The sequence below is a fragment of the Molossus molossus genome, unplaced genomic scaffold, assembly GCF_014108415.1.
Source record: "Molossus molossus isolate mMolMol1 unplaced genomic scaffold, mMolMol1.p scaffold_m16_p_12, whole genome shotgun sequence".
Classification (NCBI taxonomy): domain Eukaryota; kingdom Metazoa; phylum Chordata; class Mammalia; order Chiroptera; family Molossidae; genus Molossus; species Molossus molossus.
Window position 1 is genome coordinate 100876194 of NW_023425347.1, and position 19741 is coordinate 100895934.

General features: G+C 59.3%; 1 protein-coding gene across 3 annotated transcripts in view; it reads right to left on the reverse strand.

Annotated features, from left to right (window-relative positions):
* Positions 1-19741, reverse strand: part of CAMTA1 (calmodulin binding transcription activator 1) — a 797376-nt gene that overhangs the window by 507080 nt on the left and 270555 nt on the right. For all 3 annotated transcript variants that reach the window (XM_036255211.1, XM_036255212.1, XM_036255210.1), the window contains exon 4: positions 12015-12082. In XM_036255211.1, coding sequence (XP_036111104.1) covers positions 12015-12082 — 68 coding nt within the window. The remainder of the gene's footprint in view (positions 1-12014; positions 12083-19741) is intronic.

A 19741-nucleotide genomic window follows, 5' to 3' on the forward strand; every position in this document is an offset into this window, starting at 1 on the left:
ACACTCTCACACACACTCACGCTGCACACACCATGCTCACACAAGTCTCATGTACTCATGGAAGCACATGCTCACACATTCACACTCACATACGCACTCGTGTGCACGTGCTCACACATTCACACACTCACATACGCACTTGTGTGCACGTGCTCACACATTCACACACTCACATACGCACTCGTGTGCACGTGCTCACACATTCACACACATACGCACTCATGTGCACGTGCTCACACATTCACACACACATACGCACTCGTGTGCACGTGCTCACACATTCAGCACGTAGGCACACACACCTATGCTCTCGCACATGCACTCGTGCACACATGCACACAGCACACTCTGCCCAAAGCTCGGCCCCGCAGGGAGGCGGCCTGACCAACACGCCCACCTCCCGCTGAGGGGCAGCCTCGCACGAAGCTTGTCCCTGGGACACTCCTCAAAGTCTCCACTGTTGTAAAGTATCTGTCTTGTTCTCACCACACCCCCAAAGCTTAGCACGGCGCCCGGCACACGCTGAACCATACAAAGCAGTCACTAAATGAACAGATGACCGGAAGCAGACCGATGACATGAGTGGATAATCTGGTGTCATTTGCCAGGAGTAAAGGGCTCACAATCAGCCCTGGAGAAGACCACGCATGCTGGCCACACAGGGCACCGGCCACCCCCGGGCTGAGGGCAGCGTGTCCCAGAGTTGGTGGGCCGAGTTGATTCTTGGGACCCGTGTCCCTGGAGGCCACAGGTCCGTGTGAAAACACGTGGAAATGGTGCGTCTCACCGTGCAGCCCGTGCTCGGGAGCCGTGGCCGGTCGGGCCTGCTCTCGCTCCTCCATCATCGCACGTGGGTTTGTCTTTCTCGGATTTCGTTGCTTCCCCCCGAAACCTGGCAGCGGTATGATCTCCGAGCACCTCACCCAGGCACCCGCCGCCCTCGTCCGTACAGATCCACTTCTGTGACCGTCGAGAAGGCCCTGGGCCTCAAGTCGCCAGAAAACACAAAATCTGGTCCTGAATTCCTAGACTGCGTCAGGGCAGTGATGGGAACCCCAAAGCAGCCAGCCCAGAAGGGGCAAGTCCCCCTTGGCACAGCCAGGACCCCCCTCCGAGGCTGCACCGGACCTGGGCTCCCCTCTGCCCCCAGTCACCTCTAACTAAACAGCTGTCAACAGCAAGGTCCCGACCAGGTGGGGTCAGGGCAGCCAGTGCAGAACTGATGTCTCCTCTTAGGAGAAATTTTCCTCTGCCCAAACTGTTTCAGTGTTCCATCTTATTAAATCATTCAGTAAAAAGAAGGAAATTTTCCCCAGGAACTTGTTTCTTACCAAAGAAAACCATGACTGAAAAGCAGGAGAAGGTCATGTGTGTGTACATGTGTGTGGGGGTGCTGTGTACTTGGACATATTGTCTGCACATGTGTATGTGTATAGTGTGTTCTGTGAGTGCACCTGTGTGGTGTATGCACATATGTGTGCATGTGTGTTGTGTGTCTGGACATGTGTTTCTATGTGTGTCTATGCATGTCTGCAACCCTGTGTGTGCATGTGTGTTGTCTGTGTGTATGTATATGCACTTGCATGTTTGTGCCTGTGTATGTGTATATATGTCTGTCTGTATATGTGTGTGTTGTGTATTTGTGTATGTGTTTTTAATTTTTTTAAAGTCCCCTAATAAAAGACTGGAAACCCTAAGAATAGCATAGACAGGAACACCTCCTGGCCAGACAGAGCAGCGCAGAACAGCCAGCCGACTTGGGGAGGACTCGTTACCCGGGAAAGTATGAACTGCAGCCGGCTCTGCCCTGAGAACACGCCGGCTCGCCGGCAGGGCTGCTGGGCACGCAGGCAACGGCTGAGCAGATCAGAATCGATCCGGGGAGACGCCACAGGTGCCCGTCCGGCCCATCACAGCGGGAGCAGACAACCCCAGCTTCCCAAATCCAGGTTGGGGAGTGAGGATGCTAAGAACAAACTCACGGGCACAGGAACAAAGCGAGACCACGGCCAGGGGACGCCGACTGGCAGGCCGTGCAAACGCCCATCCATTCGCGTGAGCGCTGAGCCCGTGAGCCACCTCGTTCTCGGTAAGTCACCACTGCCAGGCTGTCCTGCTGGGAGATGCCAGCAGACAGCACCCTGGGTCAGCTGTCGCCCATCAGGGGGCCTCAGCACCCCGCCTTGCATCGCAGGTGCCCTGACCAGAAGACCCCTGCCACACGGGACTTCTGCACCATCCAAGGGTGGCACCTTCATGCCACTAACAAGGAGTGTTGAGGTGCCACTGTCAGGTGACACGTGTGGGACACTCGGTGGCCTGGAGCACCCGGGGCCCCTGAAACTGCCCAGGAAAAGGCCATGCCATGCCACACCCCTGTGCCGCCACCGGGAAGGCTCTGAACCGAGGGCAGGGCACGGCAGCAGGTAGAGAGGTGGATGCCAGGGTGGGGGTGTCAGCTGGGCAGCAGGCCTCGGGCTGCACCCTCGCACCCAGGAGTGTGCACACCCCAGCAACAGGGCTTCCTGGGCCCTGAGCAGCGATGCATTTAGAACCTCGGAACTGCATTAGGAGTCGTTTCTCCCCGAAATAGAGAGGAAGAAAGAGGGCAAAGCAGAAGAGTGCAACAGCCAGTCGGACGTAGTGTGAGCATAGAAGGGGGAGAGAACAGAACGCGAGGGGCCAGGGAGGAAGAAGGGCCGGGAGATGTGGAGGGCTGAGCAGCAGACCTCCGACCCGGTGACGGTGAAGGGGTGACAACAGATGCAAACCCACAAGGACGGAGTGAAGGGGAGCACGGGACAAAGGTGTCGGCACACCCTGCAGAGACGAAAAGCAGACGCAGTGTTGGTAACTGACCGCCAAGGAGAAGCAGCTCAAACCCACCTGCCATGGGGGGAGGGGACACCAGTAGCAAGCCGATCCACCTGCAGAACCCCAGCAAGACGCAGGTGCCAGAGAAGGCAGGGGCTGGGGCACAGTGGGGGCAGGGAGAGGCTGCAGACCTGCGTGGGGACCATCAAACCCTCCCGGGCTCTCCATGGACCCGAGCCACCAGGCCTCTGTCCCCACTGGGGACATGTTTATCCTCTGCAGAAAAAGCGCCCACAGCGTTGCAGACCTGGACACCAGAGAGGAGAGGCAGGAAACCCCAGTGTGAACCAGGAGAACGAAGTCGCTCGTGGTGAAGGTCCCAGCCTCTCCCTGCCTCGTTCCTGACCTCCGGCAGCCAAGTCACCCTAAGCCACCAGGCAGCGCGGTGACGGACCCTTCTCTGGAGAACCGAGCGGCATCTGAGACGTCAGCAGCTACAGGATGATGGCCCGGCAAACGCTGGCGGCGCCCGTTGACAAGCCTGTCCCTCGGGGGGCAGGCAGAGCCGGAGCGGAGGGCTGAACCCTCACTGAGCATGTGAGGAAGTCACAAGGTCACATCTGAAAGGGACACATCGAGGCAGGGCGTGAGACACCTGGAGAAACCACCAGGCTCGGCCACTCCTGGGAGACGGGGCGCGGCCGCAGGCAGAGGGCTGTCCGGGCAAGCCCTCAGGACTGTCTGCCTTGCTAAGCTGTGCGCATGTGTATTTCCATACGAATTAAAGTAATAAAATAAAGTAGAGGCTGTCCGGCTGGTATGGCCCAGTGGTTGAGCGTTGACCCATGCACCAAGAGGTCGCCGTTCGATTCCCAGGCAGGGCACGTGCCCAAGTTGCGGGCCTGATCCCTGGTGGGGGGACCTGCGGGAGGTGGCCGGGCAATGCTCTCTCCCATCGATGTTTCTATCTCTCTCTCTCTCCCTCTCCCTTCCTCTCTCTCTAAATCAATAAAGGAAAAGGAAGTAGAGGCAGGAGCTGGCAGCTGTCTACGCAGAGAGCTGCGCGACACAAACATCCACCTGTCGGCTTCCTCCCACAGGAGCCCAGGGCGTGATGAAAGCTGGTGCACCAGTAGGACCGGCTCAACCCGCAGCCAGCACAGCTGAGGACGCAGGAGCCCAGGCGTGTGACAAAGTCCCCCTGGCCGCGCAGGTACCAGCAGCGCAGCCCAGCACCGGGCAGCCAGCGCCCGCCTGGGCCCCCTCCCTGCCGTGCACGCGGGCACTGGAGGCGCCTCCCGGCTCCCGCTGTCCTCGGCAGCCTGTGATTCCGGATCATGGCCGGGAATCTGGGGCAGACCCACTTCCGTGAGGAGGCTAGGGATTTCCCCGCCACCGTGGAGACACCGCACACTGCCAGGATCCAGGTCACAGCTAACTCCCGGCCTCATCTGGAAACGACAGGACCCCTGAGGCACATGCCTGGGGGTGGGGGGTCCCGGGCAGACTGGGGCTGCTCGAGTCTGGAGTCAGCAGACCCACGGTGAACTCCCTCACCTAGCCTGCTCCTGGGCTCACGTTGCTGGCGGGACTTCGGCAAGGATTAGCTCAACGCATCGGGCAGATGCTGAAGTGGATGTAACATGACACGTCGTTATGTTAATTTGATAGCAGGTCCCCAATCAGCATAATGCAAAGGTCACCACCAAACGACTGCTGACCCAGTTTGTTTTTTCTTTTGCAATTCCGAAGGAGTCCCTGAGATGATGTAGGTAGAAGGCTGCCCTTCCGAACTCTGTCCCCCCCAGCACCCCGTACGCGCGCACACACACCCCAAACGCCAATTCCGAACCCCCAACTCTGCCCGCCTGGGCACAGAAGGAGCTACAGAAGCAACTCTGGGAATAAAATATATATAACATAAAATATCCTCAGCTGTGCTGGCTGCTGGTTGAGCCGGCCCTGCCACCTGTTTAAGGATCCAATGCAGTGCACCCCACTGCCTGGCCCCAGCACCGCCCACCTCCCCACACTGACACTGTCCTCGCCCAACGCCAGCTCCCCACGACCCCTTCCCTCCAGCCCCCCGCACCCTCCCTCTACTTCCGCCTCCATGAGGTCAGCACTGCCCAGGAGCCCACATCCTGGACTCAGTGTGGCCCCCCCCCCCCGTACCGGCTGGTTGCGGGCGGCACGCTGCCCTCAGGGTCCACCCCTGTGGCACGTGTCAGAGCCGCATTGCTCTTCAGTTCAGGAAACGTGTCAGTCATCCAGATGGGATCTCTGCAAGACTTCTGCAATTCCACCCTGGTCCCTCAAGCAGTCTCCCCGGGAGCAGGGGCTTTCGTAGAAAAGTCTTGTCACTCCCAAGGAGCAGATGCCTCGAGGTGGCTGGCAGGTCACCCCCAGTGTCCTTACAGAGGGGCTAGGGAGGCACCAGCAGTGCACAGGAACTGCCCAGGCTGACTTGTGGGGGAGCCCTCTGCTCACACACGGGCACCACCCCACACCCCCACCCAAGCTCCTGCCCCTCTGTGCACGGCCCTTCAGACAAAAGCGACAGTGGGACCCAAGGGCAGGGAGCGCCCCATCTCCCTGGGGTGAGGAGACTTCATACCATGACAGCCACAGTGTCAAATGACTGAGGACAAAGTGAACCCGGGGGGCTCCCTACAAGCTGGGAGGGCACCCAGGAAGAGGGGTCCGAGGGACGGGCATATTGGGCTGGACGGGGGCACGGAGGGGAGGCCAGTGGCTGAGGGAAGCAAAAGCAGGGGACGCGGGTATGTCTGGAGGCAGTAAGCCGCCCTCTCGCCTGCACGTACTTTGCGGGGAGGAAGGACAGCTCCGAGGAAGGTGGGTCCAGGGGGAATAATGACCTTGAACCCAACACTAGAGCTGGACTTGATCTCCCAGGACGTCCGGGGCTGTCAGTGGAACAGGGATGGGGTGGGGGGCGTCCAGCCTTGAGAGGGAAGCACAGGGGGAGCTGTTCCGGTGACCCCGCCTGATGCGGGGGGGAAGGGCCGAGCCCGGGGGACACAGGCAGTAAGACGTGCATTACTGTGGAACAAGGGCAGACCTGGCGACTAAGTCCGTTCAGGGAACAAAAGAGAGAGAGGCCGAGAAGGAGCACCAGGTGTGAGCTTGGGTGTCTATACCATGAGGTGGCTCTCTGAGAACCAGGGGGTCAGAGATGGCCACTGAGCGGGGGTGAGGGCTCCCCTTACGTCCTCCTTAGGAAGAGGAGAGACAGGAGTCTGAGATCATCCAACATGCAGGCAGGCGCCAGGAGAGAGACCCGGACTTGGGGGGAATGGCCCACGGAAGTGGTCCTCACACCCTGGAGTCCCCGGAGCCCTGGGAGGGGTCGCGGTAAGAAAGAGCAGAGGGCCCGAGACGTGGTGTCCACCGCCCTGCCCGCCCACCATGGTCCAGAACGGAGCAGTGGGCTCGGAGAGCCGGGGGCGGCAGGTGGGGTCTCCGCGGGGCCAGCGGGGTCTTCCTGGAGTTCAGGTCTCTCTCTTCCTTCCAGACCCCTCCCCCTGCTGGGCTCTCTCTGCTTACTGACCAGGAAGCATTTAGTGTTCATTACAGGAAAATTCCACCACTAGATCCAAGTGCCTCAGTGTTAAGGTGCTAGCCATATAAATCTAATTAATTAATTAGATCATTAATAGCATTTCCAGCCTCCATCCCCCAGGGTACACAGGATTGCTGGGAAGAGTGGGCCTCCGTTCCATCGTGAGCATTGGGTGTCCCCGGCTTCTGGGGAGGCCCCGCGTTTCCCAGGGAGGAGAGATAAGTTGCTAAGTGCTCAGCCCTGCTCTCTGCCGTGCTGGGGACAGTGTGTCGCGCCCACAGCACCTGCGACCTGGCGGCCAAATCCAGCCCAGGACACCACACAGGAGCGCACCTGGGCCATGGTCACGGGCCTGGCGCCTGGTCTCCCGGGGGTTCAGACGCCACGGCTCTGGCCAGTGGGGAGGGAGGACCACGGGCCACTGTCAATCCCCACACCCCCCAGTGAATGGAGGCAGCATCATCACCAAGACTGTGCCTTATCCCGGCTTCAGATTCCACTTCCGACACTTGCCACGCAGCCCGGACAGACGGGCGCCCCTCTGGGCTGAGGCACAGTGCCCAGGGAGCTTTAAGAAGTGATGGCAGCCCTGGGCGGTTTGGCTCAGCGGTTAGAGCATCGGCCTGCGGTCCGGAGAGACCCGGGTTCGGTTCCCGCTAAGGGCATGTACCTCGGTTGCAGTTTGTCCCCGGCCCTGGTTGGTCGTGCGGGTGGCAGCCACTCGATGTGTCCCTTTCACATCGATGTTTCCCTCTCTCTCTTTTCCTCTCTCTCCCTCCCACTCTGTACAAAAAATGGAAAAATGTCCTCGGATGAGGATTAAAAAAAAAAAAAAAAAAGAAGTGATGGCACATCTACACATAAAACACTACTCAGCCTTAAAAAAAAAAAAGAGGGAGTCTTACCTTTTGGGACGGGATGGAGGGCCCTGGCGAGGATTACACGAGTGAAATAAGCCCGTCAGAGAGACAAGTACCACGTGCTCTCACTTATATGTGGAATCTAATGAACAAATAAACTAACCAACCAAACCGAAAGACTCGCAGACAGACACCAGACTGACAGCTATGAGTCTGGGGGCGCTGGGTGAGAAGGTGAAGAGATGAAGCAACAGAACAAACCTCACACACAGACAACAGAGGGTGGTGACCAGAGGGAAAGGGGGTGGGGGAGGAAGAAGAGGCTAAAGGGGGGATAGATGGTGATGGAAGGAGGCTTGACTTGGGGTCGCGAACACACACTACCACATGCAGACGATGTAGTATAGCACTGTGCCCCTGAAACCTATGTAATTTTATTAACCGATGCCACCCCAATAAATTCATAAGCATTTTTAAAAGAATTTCTCTTAGAATCTAATCATAAAAATCATAGCCAGCGAGCAGGAAACACAGAACCCAGCGAGCGCCGGCCCGCGGGGGCCTGCAGAGCACAGGACTGCGTCAGCCGGGCCCGGGGACGCACAGGACAGAAGTCAACCAGAGGGACGCAGGCCCCTTCCTCCTCACACCCACCCACAGCGCAGCGCAGGGAACGTATGCACAGGACGCCTGCCCCGGCCCAGCACGCACACACGCCGCGCACACTGCGGACCAAACCCCTCTCCCCGCGGCACTGGCGCTCCGGGGAAGGGGTCAGATAAGCGGATTAAACCGACAATCGGTGAATCCCGTGGCGTCAGAAGGGTCTTAGGTGCCTTGGAGAAACGTCAAACAAGGGGATAGATGGGGCCTGGCTGGACGGGGATGGGGGGCTGTGATTTTAAATTGCTCGGGGAAGACCTCACAGAGGAAGTTACCCCCCGAATGAGGCCAGAAGGAGGAGCTGAAAGAACATTCCAGACAGAGGAGGAAGCTTCTGATGCCAGGGCTCCAAATCCGCCCGGTGGGGCGGGCAGTGTGGAGCTCCCTGGGGTCTCCGAACGCGCTGCTGTAGTGCTGAGCACACAGCAAGTGCCAAATAGAGACATTCTGAAGGGCGATTTTTCAAACTGCCACTTCCAGAAGGTCCCAGTTGCTGATGCTACAATACGAGCCGTTTGAACATTCAACGTTCGGCCGTGTCGGCGCCGGCCGCCCCCCGGCCGCCGCCCCTGGGAGGCTCCGCGGAGCCCGCTTCATTATTAAACAGGTGAGCGGGGCTCGGGGGACCGTCTCTGTAATTAGGGCAGAATCTGAGCAAGGGCGATATTTATAACCCCAGCCGTCAGCGGGCCACGGGGACCAGGAGTGGGTCCCCGTGCAGCCCCTATACCAACATCTATATGTGTACTGATTACAACAATTAATTTAATAGGGATTCCTGCACACAAACAATGCATCATTTTATTAGGAAACTCTATAAACGTCAGCGGTGCAATTCGTTTTTATTAATTTTCTGAAATGAAATTAGCAGTGGCGGCGGCAACAGAAGCCGTATCGCCTTCTCGCTCAGCGGAGTATTGGTGCCATTAATTCCTGAATACCAGGAGGCCGGTTTGCATGAACTCAGCAGTTAACCGCACCAATTAATTTCAGCAGTAGGGACGGGAGGGGGGGATCCGAACTCGTCTCCATAACTAATTTAGGAAGGTCCTTGAACAACCGCAGCAACTTTTCCTCCTCCTGGGGCGAGACGCTTTCAAGTGTAAACACGGCGTGGATGTTATCACATGGATAGGAAACGTTCTGTCTGCAGGAGGAAACCATCCGTTCCCAGCCCGCGGAGTCTGACAGATGCTCCCTGAAGCCAAAGCCTCCAGCTGGCCCAGGGACTGCCCCGCGCTGGCAAGAGGAACCGTGACATCCCTGGGCATCGGCATGGACCCTCACAGCATGCCAAGCACAGTCCCAAATGTCATGCCACTCAACCCTCATGGTGGCCCAGTGAGGACAGGGTCAACACCGGCTCCCTTCCACACATGAAGAAGACAAGATGGGGCGCCCTGGCCGGGTGGCTCCATTACCAGTCGGTTAGAGCATCGTCTCGATACACCAGGGTTGCAGGTTCGATCCCTGGACAAGGAACACACAAGAATCAACCCAAGGCCCCGGGCCGGTTTGGCTCAGCGGTTGGAGCATCGGCCCGCAAACCAATGAGTCCCAGGTTCGATTCTGGTCAAGGCCTCATACCTTGGTTGCAATTCGTCCCCCACCCTGGTCGGGTTGTGCAGGAGGCAACCAGTCAATGTGTCCCTCTCACACAGATGTTTCTCTCTCTCTGGCTCCCCCCCTCTCTGTCAGATGATAAATAGAAAAATATCCTCAGGTGAGGATTTAAAAAAAATAATCAACCCATAAATGCATAAACAAGTAGAATAACAAACTGGTGTTTCTCTCTCTCTCTTTCTCAAAAACGATCCATAAAGGGTAGAGTGACTTCTTAACACCACAAAGCTGCTGAGTGACACCCAGAGCTCCACCCGGACCCATCACTATCTGACACCCACACCCCATCTCCTCTGCCCCGTGGGCCCCGTGCCTCAGGATGGCCAGTCCCGTGGCTCTGACTACACTCCAACAAGTCAAGGGGGTCAGGCACCCCCGTGAGTGACACTTCTCAACTGGAACCCACATTCCCCGGGCTGAGTCACCAGGCAGAATCCGCCGCCGCCCCTCCCCCCGCGGCGGTTCTGCCGTGAAGAGGCGGCCGGACGCCACCCGGAGTTCTCGGTCTCTGGCTGAACAGAAGCCCTTCCCTTCCACTCAGATTCAAGGACTGTGCCTCGAGGAGCAGAGAAGGGCGCGAGGGGCGGGGGGCTGCTGGGATAAGAGCCGCTGCTGGGGGCCGGAGCCGGGCAGAGGCAGAAAGCAGACAGACCTCCTTCTCCCCAAAGAAACTAGGGCAGCCGGTTCTCCAAGTGAGGTCCCCGGAGGGCCGCATCCCATCACCGGGGAACTTACGAGATGCTCATAAGTATGAAATTAAAATATGAGATGCTCGGGCCCCAACCAGACCTGGTGACTCCAACCCCGGGGTGGGGCCCAGCATTTTCACAAGCTCTCCAGCCGATACGGACACCCACTAAGTTTGGAAGTAACCGCCCTGAGAGGAACTCCCCCAGAAGAGAAGAGACAGGAAAGGACCAGTCTCCATGGTTCGGCGGGCTGAGCTCACCAAACAGTCCACGGTGTCACCCTTCCACCCCGCCCCTACACTCTACGCAGGAACGTCCTTCCTGGCCCCATCCTCCTGGGGCTTGGCCAAGGGAACTGCCGGGGCCAATGGATGTGCAGAGGGCGTGGCCTGTGATACCACGGGCAGGGTTCCCAGGCAGGTCGCCTGGGCATTTGAAGCCTCTGCCGCCCTTCAAGAGAACCACCTTCCCGACAGGGGGCAGGAGACACGCCGCGTGCTCCTCAGCACAACCCGAAGCCACAGCCAACCCACCGAGGGCGAGCGGGACATAGAGCCTGATGTCACAAGCCACTGGGTTCGGAGGTGGCTTCTCACGCAGCATTAGCGCCGCAAACGCTGGCTGTTACACACCGCCTGGCCTTCCGGTGAAGAAAGCGTGGCCTCGGAAGGCTGAGAGGAGGACACCCCGCGGCAGGCTCGGGGAGAACCACAGGACTCAGACACTCAGCGCCGACCTCTCCTTGCGCCGGAGGGGACGCGAATCTCAGGAACCACCTCCTTCTCTTTGACAGCCTCTGACCTCCTCCACGAAACCGTGGCCCCATCTGAAAGATGCTAACCACTAAAGCCTACGCCTAACGAAGGAACAGCTTAAAGCGCTTCTAGAACGCGCACACCCTCTCGAGGACAAGGCCCTCTTTCCCCCACGGCTCGGAAAGGATGAACAGGGCACGCTGACAGCCACGGGGGCAGAGGACAACCCCACCCCTTGCCCTGGTGCCAGTTAACAAACCTGGAAAATTTGGTGCCTCTTCCCAAAGCAAGACAGACGGACCATCCGCCTCTCCAATTCCACCCGCCGGGGCCCGAGAGCGCTCCTCACACTGACAGACGCCTGGCCCTGCCCCCGCCCAACGGGAAGTCCTGGCGGCGGGAAGAGAGGGGCCCGTGTTTCTGCAGCTCAGGGACGCACCAAGTACAAAAACTGAGCGCTGGGGAGGAAGGAAGAAGCCACCTTTAAAGTGAACCCTAAGTCCCAACCTCGGGACGCACGGTGGCCGTCTCTTCACCGTTCCCCCTACTCCCCAGGGGCGAGGGGCGCTGTGTCGGTGGCTGTCGGCAGCTCGAGGACATGTACTGCGTCATAAAGTGCGACCTGAGCCATGGCTCCTGGTTCGGGAGATCCCCTTACCGCCGTCACCAATAACTTGACTTTCCGTTTATAAAACGCACTGAGCTAGAAGTGGTAGGTAGTTCCCCCTTTTAAAAAGTAAGTTTCTAGACGACCCTGGCAGGTGGGCATGTTCTCAAGATACACTGCCCTTGGCGCTGCTGCCCGCCCAGGCTTCCTCAGGGCCCGGCGGGCAGAGGGACAGTGAAGTCGCGGGTTCCGGGTTCCGGCCGGCGTGAGGGCACTCCCGGCCACGGTGTCGGCCAGCCCACGAGACCTCAGGGCCGTGAGCCATCCAACACAGCGAGGGTTTGCACTCGCCCGTGAACCGACGACGCAAACCAAGCCGATCGCTGTGCGTGTCTGAGAACCGAAAGCTCGGGACATTACCTGGTCTTAGGGGACGTGGTTAACCATTCCTCATGCTTCTCGAACGTTATTAAATAGGCTGCGATCTCCTGAAACAGAAGAACAGAGAGACGATAACGCCAATTAGCGCACGTTGGTCCTGGGAGGTCAGCCCGTTTCGGTCGCGTCCCCTCGGCGGCCTGGCTTGGGGCCGCGGCGCCCCGTCTCCTCCAGGAGAGCACCCCCCTGGGGCGGCGTTCTGACGTGATTTCTCTAAGCCCTTCCCGCCGCCGGGCTAGCCACACTATGGTGGTCGGAGCGCTGGGCTTCCAAAGACCAGCCAGTGGCAAGGGCGGCGTGTTGCTCTGCGGGAGGAAACCCTCAGACCCTGTTTCGGATTCTAAATGCCGTTCGTTTGAAAAAGGGGAGAAGCACGTGCCCAAGGTGGGTCTCCGCTCACGCCAGGCCGTGATGGGAAAGCTCAGTCTGTCCGCGATCGCTCCTCGTCACAGGACACAGTGCGTCCTCCCAGCTTGACTCCCACCCCTGAGCCAAATCACACGAAGATTCGAAAGACACGGTAAAGCCATATTCCTGGGAGGGAGAGGGAGCGGGAGGGAGAGAGGTGAAGGGAGAGGGAGAAGGAGAGAGGGAAGGAAGGAGGGAGGGAGGGAGGGAGGGAGAGTTCACCTTTCCCACGACAGACAACTTAATCTACTGAGCTGAGCTCCCGACAGAAGAGCTTTGTCAGCAGAGTTTCAGGCAAAGATGGAGAAAATGTGGGCACCTGAAGGTAAATTAAATATTTATACACACAACAGCGCTGCAGATAGAATTACTGACTTATTAATAATTTCCATAAAAAGCTAGTGGGTGACATCGACAGAAGTCATCGCTCCAGCTCCAGGGGCAGGGCAGGGCCCATGGCTCCCCGCTGCAGACAGATCCGCTCGCATGGAGTCGGCAGGGTTACGAGTTAAATGGAGATGACACCAGAGACATCTCCCTTGATCCTGGTGACGACAGCGCGGGGCAGGGAAATGCGGGAGAGGCCGGGTCTGAACTCTCCCTGCGGCCCGCGGGCCGGAGGGCTCCTCGGCGGGGAGTACCCCTGTGCCCAGAGGCCCACAGCCTTGCTCTGCTGTCAGCCTCCGCTGACCCCTGGGACCGGAGATGCTAAACTTGGTTTTAAAGAAAAAGGAGAGACTATCACCGAAACCAGGTAAGCGGAGCAGGTTGAAGTGGAAAACACCAGCCTGTCACGCAGCGTGAAGGCCACAGGTGCCGGTGGAGATCAGGGTCTCACGTAATCATAACGACCAGCCACTCCCACGAGGCAGCCACCTCTGTCCAGAAGCAGGACCCGTGGCCAGCACGGCCGTGCTCGCCGAATGGATTTCCCCGCTGCCCGGGGGGAAGCTGCTCTCACACCCCGGGCCTCTTCCTGTTCCGTGTCCTCTCCTTGGCAGATACTTCCCCAGGGCTCAGAGACAGGCATGAGCTCCTGGCTAGCCCTGCTCCCCACTCACGACGGGGGCTCGCCCACCCCGTGGCTCCCACGGCACCCGACACCTACAGGATCCATCGCTGTGCGTCTTCATTGCTTGTTTACTTGGATAGCGGCCCCCACCGGACCAGGAGCTCCTCGAGGGCAAGCCGTAGGTCATCCCTGATGTGTCCCCAGGACCCAACAGTGTCCTGATAAATGTCTGTTAGCAGATGGATAGATGGGCGGGTAGACGGGTGGGGGGGGAGTGGACATTACACAATAAATGTGCATATAGTATAAGTGAGTGTGCTGGGTGCTTGTGTTCTGAGCGTGTTGTGTGTGTCACTGAAGACGACTGGACGAGAGCGTGAAGGCAGCGGGTGCGGCAGGTGCTGGGCACACCTCGCAGGGGCTCCGCTCACTCCGTGGGCAGCACGCGCCCCGGAAGCAGACACGCTGGCTCTGGCTGCCGGCTGGCCACTCTTCAGCATCAGATCTTGAGCACGTGACCTAACCTGTCCAGACCTGAGATGAGACCCCCACAGAGGCCCTTACAAGGAGCGACGATTCTTAGTGCACTTCACACACGGCGACACCACGACCACAGCTCCCGTCGTCATCGTCGCGCGGTCTGCGTGCAGTGACGAGGAAGCGGGCACTGAGTGGGCATCGGAAGCTGCAGCACTTCTGGCCTTCCCCCCATCGACCCCCATCGACCCCCACCGACGCCCCCTGGGGTGACTTCAGAGTTAGCTGGACTCAAGCCTTCCCTTTCTCCACTGGAGCCCATTTGGTCTCACTACACCCTGGCAGCAGACAGTGGCTGGGGTCAGCAAGTGGATAAACTGAGCCCCACATGTGTGTGGGTCCACCCACCTGAATTTAGGAGGCTTGGAATCCAGAGGATTCTGTGCCAGCTGGACCCCCTCGGAGCCATGCCCTTGCCCGGGACCCCGCCGAGAGCTAAGTGACCCCCTGGCCCAGAAGGGTGGGGACACCGTGCGTCCCAGCCACCACAGTGCCCCAACAACCCAGACGCCCAGAGAGAACCTTCATGAACATCCCTCAGCGAACCCTCGCCCTAACCGGGCGGAATCCCCTCACTGCAACCGCCCTTCCGAGACCCAAGCTCCCTGGACCACGTGCTGCGTTCGAGATGTACTCCGTGAACGGTGACTGAGAATGGACCGCGGGCCAGGCAGTGAGCACGCCCACCACAAAGGTGGCCCTGGAGAAGCTCACAGTCAAGCAGGGGAGGGACGAGCCACGGCAACCGTCAAGGTGAGGGCGACAGCACGGTCCACTCTGGAGCCAGACCCAACGGGGTGTCACAGGTCCACCGAGCTGCGCCCGCGAGCAGAGGCCCCAGGAGGCCGCATGACTTACTGCCTGTGAGCACTCCCTCGTCCCCCCAGGTAACAGACACCTCCACGCAGGACCCCTGGGTGGGCCCCCACTGACGAGCAACCTCAGAGTGCCCTGACCAGGCTCCCACCCCTGCCCTGCGCTCGTTGGCCAGGCCCTGAGCTGACCTCAACCACCAGGGAATGTCCCCGTGCTGCGTCCTGCCTGGCTCCCAGCGGGACTGGGCCCCTCTGAGTCACTGTCTCCTCCTAGGCCCATGCTCCCCAGCCTTCCCAGCCCACCTCCCGAATCCAGGTGCTGGTCCACCTGTCAGGCGAGCAGACCACGGGCTGAACCCCGCCTCCCCGGAGCTCAGCACGGATGGAGAGACACAGTGCGTGAGCCAGAGAACCACGCGGACGACTCAGATGCGAAACAGCACGGAGCGAAGTAAGAACCATCAAAATTCAGAGTCAGACGAGTCCGAGTCCGCTGGGCCTGGAAGGGGAATGATTTGGGGGACAAGGGCCTTCGCATCCGCCATCGTTACCATGACAATGGCTAACACAGCGAGAGTGCCGTCTAAGGCCGGTCCCTGCTCTAGGAGCCTATGGAGAACCTCACTTAACCGTCAGAGAAACTATGAAGTAGGAACCAGCCCGGTTCAAGGTGGGGAAACGGAGGCACAGCTAAGTGGCCGGCGCAAGGTCACACAGCTGGTCTCTGTAGACGCAGAACCCAAACCCACGCAGATGGTTCCAGAGCCCACCTTCTCTGCTGCTGTTCCGAATTCCTTAAAGGGCAGCCACCATGTGCTCTGGTAGAAACAGGAAGCCCCCACACAGAGGACCGTGACTTCCCCGACGGGCTGACCGCTCCTGCTCCCCTTGGCCCAGAGCCATTTCACGGTCCCACCTCCCTCCGGGGGACCAGGAGGAGCCAGACGGAGCCTCCGCGAGCAGGAGTCTCTCCTGGCAGGATCAAGTTTATTTCTACCCCAAGCCCTTGTACGATTCACCGCCTTCAGTGACAGGGATCTGGGGGCAGACAAGGGAAAGGCAGAGAGATGCTGCTGCTGACAAGGACACGAGGTTTGAAACGCGGGGTCTCAGCCTTCCTGGCTGGCCTCCCCTCCCCCCAGAGCTCCGCCAGCCCCGCAGAAAGCAGGTAGAGACACGGGTCTGGTGTGTCTCCTCTGCACAGAGCAGGAAACTGAGGCACAGAGCGCTCAGGGACTTGCCCGAGGGCAGCACGCTTCTGTGCACGCGTGATTTCCCCACGTGTGGCCTCTCGAGCTCACGTCGGCCCAGGAAATTCACAGAATCTCGAACAAGAAGAGAATGTGCCCCAGAGAAGTGAAAACAGGGGCTCAAAGAGAAACAAGGATGTGAACGTCGGCAGCAGCTCTCTTCACGACAGCCGAGCATGCTGCCCGGGGTCCGCCGGCAGGTGGGTGGACGGACACAGCATGGTGGGTTCATGCAACAATGCTATTCACCCACAAAAGGAATCACGTTATCCCACATGCTACGTGGATGGACCTGGAAGACATCATGCCGACAGACGCAGAAGGCCACGTGTTGTGTGAGCCCGTGTCTGTGGAATGTCCAGAACGGGCAAACCCACGGAGACAGGGGGTATGAGTGGTTGCCGGGGCAGGGGACAGGGGAAGGGATGTGCTGCTAACGGGCATGGTTTCCTTTGGAGGGATGAGCATGTCTGGTGCTAGACAGCGGGGAAGGTTACACAACACCGTGAAGGTACTAACTGCCACTCGCGGCACCTCTGACGCCGTCTCCTCGCAATGAGAGAGCAGAAGGAAGGTGGACGTCCAGCGAGGTGGGCTCCGGGATGAAGGGCCTGCCAGTCCTCCCTGCCCGCGAAGGCGGAGCCTGGGCCTGCAGCCTGGTCTGGCTCTCGAGCCCGGCCTCCGTGATGAGAAGAATGACCGACTGTCAAGATGAAGGAACTCACTGCAGGCTCCAGAGCAAAGACTGCCCAGCTTGCAGATTTTAAATGGTTAGTTTGTCCTTTGGATGCTCAACTAGAAAAACTGACGCCGAGCTCAGATGTCTGCGTGTGGCAAGGGAACAAACAGGAGCCGTCGCGTCCCCCAGGCCGCTTTGATCGGCTGGGCACCAGGGAAGCGGCTGGGCCCTCCCCGGGGCACTGACAAGCCCCAGCACGAAGGGCAGAGAGGGCGGGACCAGGGGGCAGCACAGCTCTGCACCGGCGCCTCACCACACGCTCCCTCACCATGCACCCCACCATCCACAGGCATGCCAACCGCCCAGCAGGCGGGGCTGGGCCTGTCTGCCCCAGGCTGATGCCCTCTAATGCAGGACCGCGAGGCCCGTCAGGGCTGAGCCAGCTGTGGGCAGGCCAGGCTCAGGGGTCACCCTCGGGGGCTGCCCCGGGGACCGGCAGGTAAGAACGCATCATTGTGCCAGCCTGGCCCTTTCCCGCTGTGGCCCCCGTGCGCTGATTCTGCCGTGAAACCTGCCTGGCCCTGTTCACGGCCCACCTCCTCCAGGGAGGCTTCCTGATGTCCCACTCCGCAGTGAACCCCACCTTCGGGAGCCCTCTCGGCAGTGGTGGCCCCACTCCTGGACTCCTAGCGATGGGCTTTGTGTAGCGAGCGTCCGTGAGCATGGCGGTGCTCCCTCCCTAGGTCCTGGCATCTAGGGGCTCGGAGTCTGTTCGGAGTCACCGGAGCCCCGCTCAGCTCTTGGATGTGAGCTCTGGACGCAGAGCGCAGGAGGAAAGTGCAGCGTGCTCTCCTGCAGGCTGCGCACAGAAGGCCCGTTTCTGAGGCGACCCTTGCTGTCCGCTGGGGGGCCTGGGGGACAAAGGCAGCACCATGAAGGTTGGCGCCCCAGGAGGAGGCTGCAGGGTGTCGGCCGAGCTCCACCTTCGTGCGGGAGGCAGCCCCGGCCAGGCCAGCAGCCGCAGAGCGCTGCCCAGCGGACACAGCCGTGAGCCACGCGCGCCAGCCAGGCGATTCCAACGGCGCCAGAAGCTACGCTTTTAAGCAGTCAAAGGAAGCAGGAGAAGTTAATATTCAGAATGTATTTCATTAATATAGTTTCTATTTCAAACCAGTGTAGCCGAACGAGGATTTCACTAATTAAAAAGGGAGTCCTGGGCCGTTTCGCACGACCTTTTCAAACGCCTGCGCTATTTCCCGCGTACGACCCCTCTCAGCTGGGAGCAGCCGTCTCTCAAGTGCTGGACAGACGCATCCGGCGGCCGTGTGGGGCAGGGCGGCTGGATGCAGACATCCCGGGAACCTGCAAAACCCCAACACCTTCTGCAGCCAGCCCTGTGCACCCTGGAGGCCGCCGGGGAGCCAAGTGTGAGGCCAGGTGCCGAGGCAGCAGAGGTGGCCTGTGCGGCAGGGTGTACTGTCCCACGTCACAGTCAGAGCTGCCCTGCCCCCGGCGTTGGGGCCTGCTTGTCTGGGAGAGGCTGTGGGCTTCTCAGAGGGACTGAGCCCCCCTCCATCTCTCGGGCCAGGCTTGAGGTCATGTCCATTCCCTCCAAAAGGAGCCACCTGCGGGAGACACCCCACAGGGTCACCCAGCCCAGAGAAACGGGCTCCCCCATCGCGATGTCCCCTGGAGTAGCCGTGAGAGAAAGGACAGGGGTCCCTGTCCTTCCGTCGTCCTGAGCCCAAGGAATAAGGACTTCTGTGGTCTACATAATCTCGGATATTTTGCCCCCAAAACGGGATCTTTCCAGCGAGGGATCGTCTTGTGAAGTTTGTGTTTTATGAGAGTTCTGCACAGGGTTGTGTCTGTGCAGAACCAAAGCTGGGGTGGGGGGGGTGCAGGTGGCCCCTAGCAGCTGGCCCGGCATCTGCTGGAACCACCAAATGCGATTATATTACTCCCAGACGAGAAGCACAAATAGCTCATGTCCAGCACTCTTGGTTGTAAGACTCATACAGGCTGTCCTCTGGGTGTTTCAAAGGTGCCAGATCGCTGGCTGGTACTTTGTTAGAGACGCGTGAATGTCACGTGGATGACTTCTGACCGACATGTTCACATGGAAGCACATTCTGCCAGAGCCCTCCGCTTGCTGCACTTTGGGTTTAAATAAATGAGCAGCCATTCCATGCCGGGCTCCCCTTGGCACCTCCTACCTGCTCTCTCGGGGCCACCCTCCCCCTGCATAGAGCAGGCGGGTTTTCTCCTCCGAGGTAAGTGTTCCAACCCAGGGTCCAGGGTGCAACGGCCCCTCTCCACACATCATGTCCCCACCCACTGAGGTGCTTCTGAGCACCCAGCTGGCCAAGCCAACACCCTTTACAGGATGTTCTGGGTCCCTACCCGCAGGTCAAAACCAGCACCCAAGTCATGCCTTCCAAGTGGCCCACTATTCCTAAACAACCGGCATAGAGAATAATGATTTATGCTTTCATTTATATAAGGGGTGGCATCGCTCTACTCTGACCATTCATTCGGGTGGTGATTAAGGTTTCAGTGAGCCAAGCATCTGGAGGACTTCTACAAAAGAGTCCGTAGCAATTCCGGATAAACTCCTAGCAGCCTGGACTTGTGAAATGAAAGCCTGGCCCAGTCGGCTGCCTGCTGTTCAGACACAGTCAAGCATCCCCATGACCACCAAGCGCCAATCAGAGCAAACAATGAGCCATCGTAGAAACATTCGGAGAGAGATGCAGGGAAGAAGCCATCCAGTCCGTCTTTCATTCATTTCATTATCCACTCATCGGTTCGACCCTTCGATGAATTATTGAGCGCCTACTACACGCCAGGCACGGCGCGAGGCCCCAATGCTACGAAGACGGCTGAGCGATGATCCTGGGGAAGACAGCTGGGAAGACGGACAGGACCCAGGGCTGCCGTGTCAGCTGCAAACAGATGAGGAGCTGGATTCGCAGCGGGAGGGACGTGCTCACGCTGGGAAGGCAGCC